Here is a 10,688-nt window from a genome sequence, read left to right as displayed (position 1 = left end):
GATAGGCTTTATGTTAAGGGGCTTGAGAACAAAATAATGCAAATGTGATACAGTTCAGTCAGTTTTTGAGACTAATTCAATGGTTCTGCAAAGTAAATATTAACAAAATGTAAAAATTTGAAGTTTCATGAAACATAGATTATATTTTGGATGAACTTTTAGAAGCTGGAGTGTTTGGAAACATGTTAAGGATAAAATAAACAAATACCACTGTACCAGAATATTTTACAGTGGGCAGGGCAATGTGCTAAACCAGATATGAAACTTTTTATAAAAATATAGCAAAAAGAATATGCATAAGAAAAATATGGGCTAATTAATTTATTTCCAAGTGAGTTAAGAACTTTTGAAGAAGCTAAAATCCTTGATGTGAATTATGAAGGAAATAAAGGCACTGAAAACCAGAATAAATGATTAAGGAACAAAAATTTGTGAAGGTGTTAAAAATAAGATCAGAATAAAAAAACAGAATAGAAAGAAAAAAGCTTTCTCACCATTTGATCTGTAAAAAAAATGGCGGAAACAAGGAATTATTTACTAAGTTTAAGAGAGAGAAAATGGTGAAAAATTACCAGAATACAGAGGCATAATCCTGTGCAATTAAAAAAATTTTTGGAATCCTATATAAAAAGAGTTGGAAACTAATGATGAATACTGTGAAAACTTTATAAAATTGCAAATAAGACTAAAAGAACGGAGAAAATGAATCTTTAAGCCGTCAATTACCACAGTAGAAACGAGAGAAATATAGAGAGCAATGTAATCTCAACCTTGGTAGATCCCCCAGGTAGTGATGAATTACATAAGTCTTACTCAACATGTCAGCAGAAATTTATCAGGAATAGAATCATGGGAGTTATTCAGCTTATCTTTACTTAATAAAAAAATATCAAAATTACTATCACAAAATGTGGAATAATAAAGTTAAATTGCCTAAAGTCTGAATTTGATTGCAGAAACTGGAGACCAATAGCCCTCTAAACAAGATTATAAAATAGTTGCAAAATGATGACGCGAGGAGAATTAAACCTTTTTGGGTACTATTGTCCAAACGACCTATGCTATTTGTATTAGGGAAAGGTCAATAATAAGAATTGTAATATCATGGATTTAGGGATACTCAATTTAATTTATTTAGTACTTGTGGTCTGAACCAAAAATATCCCTTGATATACCCAAATTTAGTCAACATTTGACAGGATTGTTATAAAATTTATGTATTTAGAGTAATGAAAAAAATTAAGGCATTAACAATGTTTATGTAGACTAAGTTAAAATGTTGTGTATGGAAATTGTGAGAAGTAGGATTTTTGGTTAATAACATACAAAGTAAGTCATTCCAGGATTGAAGATCAGTAAGACAAGGATGTCACTCTTTCTATGATTCTCGATATATATTTTTCCAGAACCTTTTTATTATCGATAAACAACAATGCCAGAATAATTCCCCCACCAGTTACCAAACAACATAAAGAATTCCCACATACTGGGATATGCTGATGATTCTACAGTCTTTGTTGTCACACACCAGTCATAATTGAGGTTAGCACAGAAATGGAAAGGTTTTGAAGAAGCAACAGGTGCTAAATTAAACAAAAAAGATAAAACAAGTATTATAAGGCTTGGGTGTTGGTGGAAGAAAAGAGATTTATAGCCCCGCAATATGCTGTAGATGGGGTCATAGAATATTCCGGGAATTTCAGGCACTTATATATTATGATTAAAACCACACTGTTAATATGAATTGGAACAAAATCTTGATATCAACATTACTGTAAATTGTTTTATCAAACAGAAAAATTATCCTTGTGCCAAAAGGCAATAATTGTGAACTCAAAAGTTTTGTCCAAAATGCTTAGGTACCTATCATACATTTCCATTAAATAAAATGTACTCTGAAAAATTGAATCATATATTTTGGCCACTTATGGAGTGAAAAATATGTACCAATAATTAAAACCGAGAGCTATATTTTACCACCCCTGTCAAACAAGAGGTGAGTATTGAATTGCTAGTTAATGTGTTTTGTAAAGCAGCTGCTATATTATATTACTTTCTTAAGGGTAGCTTCAGACCATGAAAAGAGAAATCTTTAACTCCATATTATACAAATATAAGGATACATTTCTCTATTAAGTAAAACTACTACAAGGTAAATGTTTCCTACTTGTCTCCACCTTATTACAATGTTAACAATCAATACTCTAAGAAGGTTAGCAAAGGTATCATAATTTTCCCAATGTCAAAAATAAAGATATGTATAAATATGTGACGATATGAAACCTGCAGTTGAAAGAAAGAAAAGCATCCGCTGTTTTAAAAGGTACTTTTTATTTGGGAGAAAATATAACTTGTTAATAGTGTATGGATCCTCACAGGAAGTTTCATATATAAATTATATTCATGAAACTCTACCAACAAATCAGAGACTAAAAATGTTTAACAAAAAACAAGATGATAGTTGGTAAGATGTAGTGAGAGTAGAATATCCGTATGTATTTTTACTTCTGTTCCATAACAAAGAGATAATTAAATATGGTTAAAAATCTCTGAATACATTCTGCAATGTCAATAGCAAATTATTTCTGCATTTCTTGGTATTTTAATATTAACTGTAATGGTAATAAGGATAAGAATACAATGATCATACTAATCAAATTCGATTTACTGTAATAATGAATTTAAGTAGAAAGAAAATTCTAATGTTAAGGGGCTATAAGCCTTTATTAAAAGGCAGGATATAATATAATAAGTGGATGATCAGAGTGTATTTTTAAAAGAAAAGTCATCCAAATATTTCACTTACAAATATGTTAATATATAATATTTGTTATGCAGTGTATATGAATTGCAAAATTTATAAATAATAAAAAAAAAATATCGATCCTGATGCCTTTCTACAAAACTCACTGCGGTTACATAACCCCAACTATAACTATTACTTTCCTGACTCTCCCGAGTTTAGTTGGTGTCTTCTTCTACCTCATTTCTTCTCCTTGATTAGCCATAACATCAGCAGTATTCCCTTCTCTAGATACCTTTTAGATCAGTGTTTATCTTCTATTCCCACAAATTTGATATACTTGAGTTCTGTGAGACCAAACTCACTAACGATATTGAGCATTTGTATAACATCCTTATTATAATAGACACTGCGTCAACACGTCACGACACAGTGGTGGTGTCGCCTATATGTTGATATCAAATATAACACTTCTGTAAGAAATTATTTAAGGTTCAGGAGGAGTACATGGAGAGTGTTTTCACTGAAATACGTAACGACACACCGACACACGAAATATCCTAGCAGGAGTAATCTACAGAAGCCCACACTAATGTAAGGAATTTTCTTGATAAATTTTCGAAGCTTGTCACTATCATAAGTTCAGAGAGGAAACATTGCTACATTACAGGAGATTTCAACCTTGATCTATTAAAATGAAAACCGACACCTCAGTATTAGACCTTCTTGCTACCTGTCATTCTAAACTCTTCTTCAACACTATAACAAACCCACTAGAGTAACTGCCCTCTGCCACTATGATAGATCATATCTGAACTAACAGCACTTTTAAGTTGTATAAATATATATATATATATATATATATATATATATATATATATATATATATATATATAAATATATGTCTGTACTCACCTGAAGATGTGAATTACAGCGCTTAGAACTTCGTGTTTCTTCTTTCCTTGTGGTTATCAGCATATACCTAGATCACGCGCACCTACAGTGATTACTTGCATATATATATATATATATATATATATATATATATATATATATATATATATATATATATATATATATATATATATATATATACAGTATATTGTTACAGTGTTTACTCAAGAGTATTTTCAGGGGAAACTCTAACGTTATGAATAGCGACTTTGCTGCTAATAAACCGAAGGTTTACTGTATATTTTAGGCCTGACGCTCCAATTTCCGGAAAAAAGTCATGACTTGGGGACTGCTAGATAGGATATTTCCGGAATTTGGAGCGTCAAGCCTAAAATATACAGTAAACCTTCGGTAACTGGCAGCGAATCATCTGTTACCTGGCGACCTGCCCGGTTCTCCTCCAGCTGGCCGGGTTTTACACCTTTGTGATACTCTGGTCTAATGTAACAGTTTACTGATATATGAAGTCAGGGTAGTTAGGTTTTAGTGGTCATGTTGTTGACAGGAAGTATCGTGTGTGAATGTCTCTTGGAGTATTAAGTTGCTTCCAACACACCTTACCACTGTTGCTTTATTCAACACAATTTGGTTACATACAAATGAAGGTAATTAACAGAAACGAAACATTTTTCACTTTTTAATGAAGATGATGTATGTACAATGTTGTCATAATGTTCTCTGCTCCCTGAAGATGGGAGATTCTCACACGTTAACAATATTAGTTTGAGATTACTAATAAATAATGATATATGTACACATGAAACTATCTGGCTTCCGTAGGGAAGTACAGAGATATGTACACACACTGCTTCACTGCCATCACAGGAAGCTATAAACACAAAAGTCACTGGCAGCTGCAACTAGTGTGCTCGACGACCTTTCGTTGGTGGTATCCAAACGACCCGTCTTCATCTTGGGCGTACACGACGATCGTCTTATTACGTTCAGTTCCTGGAGCAGGGCGGCAGCGTCGAGGACCAGGGCAGTAGCTGAAGGTAGATAGACAACGCCTCACTACCACCCACTCGGGTTTTAGTGTTCTCTTGTCCGCCAAGTTGTCGTCAGGAGTGAGTAAGGTCGACAAGTGCATGACCTGTTGCGTCGGCTGGCATCCCACTTCACGTAGTTCCTTCAGCTCCTGTTCGATTTTCTGCTTCTCCCAATCCATCCCAGATGTAGTGGCGCTGTTCCCTATATGACTTGACCCAGGTGTAGTGGCATTGTTCACTGTGGGAGACGTGGGATGGTTATACGCGATAGTGGCACTAAATTCCGTCACATTATACACCGATGTCGTTTCATATTTCTTACCGTGTTCAGTGTCGTTCAGAAGAGTACTGACGTCTGCCCTTATTGGAGGTGAACACGTGAGAGAGCCACGGTCACCATACACAGTATACAGTAGGATCACGTTGGCCAACATCAGCACTATTATGATGACCACACAGGCGATGGTGCACCGTTTGTAAGTTTTAGCGCGTGCCGAGTCGTCTTGGGGCACTACACCAACACCCAGGTTCTCTATGAATGTGTACCTCATGCTGCAGCGGGGTTAATCTAGCGAGTCACAGTACACTAGAAGCGGGAGATCCGCTCTGGGTGCAGTCTGAGTAGGTTACTAGTGAGAAAAACCTTGGCACCGCTCTTATATATGTGTTGTCCTTCCCTAAACGTAACAGAGTGTAGTAGTTACGTTATGGGTTGAATGCTTGCCTGAACATGTGCGTTACGTTCTTTCACTTGCCACTACTCTGCAGATGTCTTGAATAAAGACGAAACTAAAGTTCTCCATTGTGGATCTACATGATATATATATATATATATATATATATATATATATATATATATATATATATATATATATATATATATATATATATATATATATATATATATATATATATATATATATATATATATATATATATATATATATATATATATATATATATATATATAAATATACCCCCTTGAGAGGACGTGCCGTTGTGCTCAGCTAGAGACCAAGGAAAATGGCCGCTTTGGATCGTTGTGCCGTGGGGGAAGAGGAGGGGAGTGTGGGGAAGGATGACCTCCTTGCCACGCTGTTAAGGCAGCTGGGGCAGTTGAGGAGTGAGGTTGACACTCTAAAGGGGGAAAATGAAGCCCTCAGGACGGAACTCCTTCAGGTAGGTGTCCTGCCTAGCAGGACACCTGCGAAGGAGGAGCAGACGTGGAGAGTGGTTGTCTCCAAGGGGACTAGGGTCAGGCTTAGGAAAACTGACCAGGGTGTGGAGTGCAGTAACCCTTACCAGGTGCTGCAGGAAGCTGGAGAGGAAGAGAAGAGGCAGGACGGTATGGATCAAGGAGAGGAAAGGGCAGTTGTACAAACCCTGCCCACAGGTAAGGTCGTGGTAGTTGGTGACAGCCAGGTGAGGTTTATGGATAGGGCTTTTTGTGCGAGAGATAGGAAACGTAGGACTAGGGTATGTTTTCCTGGGGCTGGGATAGGGCATGTAGCCGAGAGGTTAGACAGAGTTTTGTCAGGGGAGGGTACCAATCCAGTAGTGTGTCTTAGTGTGGGAGGAAACGACATAGGTAAGGTTAGGAGTGAGGAACTTTTCAAGAGGTATAGGGAGGCGCTGGGGAAGATTAGAGATAGGGGAGGGATCCCGATAGTATGTGGTGTCTTGCCTAGAAGAGGGGTTGGTCGTGAATGGCTGTCCAGGGCAATTGCTATTAATTGCCGACTGGAAAAACATTGTGCAAACAATGGTTGGGCATTCATTGATGACTGGCAACGATTTTATGGCAACGACTACCTGTACTGTCGCGACGGAGTACACTTGTCTCGTGAGGGGGTAAAGACGTTGTCTGCATCCCTGGAGCGTGAAATTGTCACTCCGAAGGGGGGGTTTCGCCAGTAGAGAGGGGTCGGGGAAAATGGGAGTCAAAAAACAAGCAGGTCCTGGGAAGTAGTGAAACAGAAGTAGATAATGCTGAAAATATAGTTAGTCATAATAACAAACATCAAAGTAATAAATGTAAAACAGATAGAAACGGAAGAAATATATTGAGTGTTTATTATACTAATAGTAGAAGCCTGTGTAACAAAATGGACCAGCTCAGGGCCATTGTTAGTAAAGAGAACATAGATATAATTGCAATAACGGAAACATGGATAAATTCAAACAGCAAACATTTTTTAGCAGAATTTCATATTCCAGGATATAACCTATTTAAATTTGACAGAGTAGGAAGGAGAGGTGGCGGTGTAGCAGTGTATATCAGGGTGTCATTAAAAAGCTGCAATAAATCAAACATTAAAACAAATAGCGACAATGAAAGTATTTGGGTAGAGATTGGTGAGGGCAGTGAATCCGTAGTCATTGGTGTTATATATAGACCACCTAATTTGAGTAGGAACGATGGTAAATTGCTATGGGAGGAAATAAAGAAGGCATCTGATAGAAACAATGTATGTATTCTAGGCGATTTCAACTTTTCAGGCATAGATTGGAAAAATCAACTTAGCGATAATGAATCTGAAGATTTTCTAGAAGTAGTACAAGATAGTTTTTTATATCAATTCATAAACTCGCCCACTAGAGGAAATAATATCCTCGATTTAGTTCTCAGTAATAATGAAAATCTAGTAAAAGATGTTGGGATTGGAGACGAACTAGGAAACAGTGATCATAAAGCCATATATTTTAACATAATATGGGATGGCAGGAAGAAGGAAAATTCGGCCTTGATCCCGGATTTTAGGAAGGCTAATTACGGTAGCTTAAGGAGAGACCTAAGGGATGACCCTATGGTCAAAAGATTAATCCCCCCCACACCTCCGGAAACTGTCAACTTAGGACGGGATAACCCCGAATTTAATTTAGCAGCTACTTATGAACAATTTATTGCGACAATCAATAATGCTCAAAATAAACACATCCCTAAAAGAAAATTCAGATCGATACGGAACCAACCAAAATGGATGAATAATAGACTCTTAGATCTTCTAGGGAAAAAGAAAGGAGTATATAGAAAAGTTAAGAAAGGCGAAAATCACTTACTTGGTTACTATCAGAACCTAACAAGACAGGTAAAAACAGAAATTAGGAAAGCAAAGAGAAATTATGAAATCAAGGTAGCAAACGAATCGAAAAATAACCCCAAAGCTTTTTATCAACTGTATAAATCAAAGGTTAGAGATACAATAGGTCCCCTTAAAACTACGACAGGAGAAATGACTGATGATGAGTTAGAAATGTGTAGTACGTTAAATAGTCATTTTCGCTCCGTATTCACAAATGAAAACTTAGCACAGTTTCCAGAAGTTCATAAGGTATATAACGACAGTATAGAAAATATGTTGATGAATATCAATATTACTAGTAACGATGTGCTTAAAGTAATTAACAAACTGAAGCCTCATAAATCGCCTGGTCCAGACGAGGTATATGCTAGAATATTAAAAGAATGTAGAGATGAGTTGAGTAATCCATTAGCAGTTTTATTTAATAAGTCATTAGAATCGGGCCTAGTGCCAGAAGCTTGGAAACTTGCAAATGTAGTTCCGATTTTCAAAAAAGGTGATAAATCAATTGCATCAAATTACCGTCCCATTAGTCTCACGTCAATCATAGGCAAGTTGCTAGAGTCAATTATTGCTACAAAAATCAGAAGCCACCTTGAAACATTCAACTTAATTCATTCTTCTCAGCACGGGTTCACCCAGGGACGTTCTTGTCTCACAAATTTGCTTAGCTTTTTCTCAGAAGTATATGAAGCGGTAGATAATGATAAGTCATATGATATAATTTATTTAGATTTCAGTAAAGCATTCGATAGAGTCCCTCATGAGAGATTGATAAGGAAGGTAGAAGCACATGGAATAGGTGGATCATTATTAAAATGGATTAGGTCATGGTTAACTGGTAGGAAACAAAGAGTCAGCATAAATGGATTAAAGTCAGACTGGGGTGCGGTCAAAAGCGGAGTTCCCCAGGGATCTGTATTAGGCCCTCTGCTGTTTGTTATATTCATTAATGATCTTGATTTAGGCATAACTAGTAGGATTAGTAAATTTGCAGATGATACCAAAATGGGGAGAGTGATAAATTCAGACAGTGACTTTGAACACCTTCAAAGAGATCTAGATACCTTACATGAGTGGTCAGTAGACTGGCAAATGAATTTTAATACTGATAAATGCAAGGTACTACAGATAGGGAAGACGAATACAAACGTTAAGTATAAACTAGGTAACACGGAAATAGAAAACTCAGTTTGTGAAAAAGATCTAGGTGTATTTGTTAGCAACGACTTGAAACCTAGAAAACAATGTATTCGCGTTCGCAACAAGGCAAACAGGATTCTTGGATTCATATCTAGGTCTGTGAGTAATAGAACTGCTGACGTTATCTTGAAACTTTACCTAGCATTAGTGAGGCCACACATGGATTATGCGGTTCAGTTCTGGTGTCCTCATTATAGAATGGACATAGATTCTTTGGAGAGAGTACAAAGAAGAATGACAAAAATGATCCATAATATTAGAAACCTTCCATATGAAGAAAGACTGAAAAGCTTAGGCTTACATTCATTAGAGAGGCGTAGAGTTAGGGGAGATATGAGAGGTGTACAAGTGGGTAAGTGGGATTAACAAGGGTAAAATGGAAGATGTTCTGAAGCTCAGTAATAACGAAATAACTAGAACAAATGGCTTTAAATTAGATAAATTCCGATTCAGAAAGGATATAGGCAAGCACTGGTTTGGTAATAGAGTTGTGGATATGTGGAATAGGCTACCGAGTGCTATAGTAGGATCGGGGACGCTAGGGAGCTTCAAGACGAAGTTGGATAGGCACATGGAAGTGCTGGGATGGGTGTGAAAGGGATCTGCCCTGTATGGGCCAGTCGGCCTCCTGCAGTATCCCACTTTCTTATGTTCTTATGTACTACCTCGTGACGCAATAATAGCGAACGGTTGAAAACGTTCGGATCTCATGGATCTCCCGGAGGTTCCACCCACACCACGTGACGCAATGACGTACAAATTGGAGACAAGGTTCTGGATTCTGTAATAGAAAGTGAGAGCGTATCTATCTATCTATCTAATCTATCTATCTCTTTAGTCACAACTATATATATATATATATATATATATATATATATATATATATATATATATATATAATATTATATATATATACATATATAATATTATTATTATATATATATATATATATATAAATATATATATATATATATAAATATATATATATATATATATATATATATATATATAAATATATATATATATATAAATATATATATATATAATAAATATATATATATATATATATATATATATATATATATTATATATATATATATATATATATATATATATATATATATATTATATATATATATATATATATATATATATATATATAATATATATATATATATATATATATATATATATATATATATATATATATATATATATATATATATATATATATTTCATTGACAATAAAGCACTCGGACTTCTGCAAACAATCAACACCTCAACCTGCAGGATTCGAACCCGGCCCACAAGCCGGATTACATAACATAAGAACATAAGAAAGTGGGATGCAGGAGGCCGACTGGCCATACAGGGCAGATCCTTTCACCCATCCCAGCACTTCCATGTGCCTATCCAACTTCGTCTTGAAGCTCCTAGCGTCCCCGATCCTACTATAGCACTCGGTAGCCTATTCCCATATCCACAACTCTATTACCAAACCAGTGCTTGCCTATATCCTTTCTGAATCGTTTATCTAATTTAAAGCCATTTGTTCTAGTTATTTCGTTATTACTGAGCTTCAGAACATCTTCCATTTTACCCTTGTTAATCCCACTTACCCACTTGTACACCTCTATCATATCTCCCCTAACTCTACGCCTCTCTAATGAATGTAAGCCTAAGCTTTTGGTAAAACGTTACTCTGACCACCTACGT

The 10,688-nt window shown here is 35.7% G+C and overlaps 1 protein-coding gene across 2 annotated transcripts; it reads right to left on the bottom strand.

Moving 5' to 3' along the window:
• Positions 1-4,321: 4,321 nt before the first annotated feature.
• LOC121874671 lies at positions 4,322-5,395 on the bottom strand. 2 transcript variants are annotated; one of them, XM_042378902.1, is made up of 2 exons: positions 4,961-5,395; positions 4,322-4,930 (listed from the first exon to the last, which is right to left on the bottom strand). In XM_042378902.1, exons 1-2 carry the CDS (start codon positions 5,235-5,237, stop codon positions 4,542-4,544), a joined length of 666 nt encoding a protein of 221 aa, XP_042234836.1. In that variant the 5' UTR covers positions 5,238-5,395; the 3' UTR covers positions 4,322-4,541. The 2 variants fall into 2 exon arrangements, with proteins under 2 accessions (XP_042234836.1, XP_042234837.1); XM_042378903.1 differs by having other exon boundaries at positions 4,322-4,924; positions 5,009-5,390.
• Positions 5,396-10,688: the final 5,293 nt, after the last annotated feature.

The sequence above is a fragment of the Homarus americanus genome, unplaced genomic scaffold (genome assembly GCF_018991925.1).
Source record: "Homarus americanus isolate GMGI-L3 unplaced genomic scaffold, GMGI_Hamer_2.0 scaffold34360, whole genome shotgun sequence".
NCBI classification, from domain to species: domain Eukaryota; kingdom Metazoa; phylum Arthropoda; class Malacostraca; order Decapoda; family Nephropidae; genus Homarus; species Homarus americanus.
The sequence above is the reverse complement of the archived record's forward strand: the minus strand, read 5'-3'. Positions and strand labels throughout refer to the sequence as shown.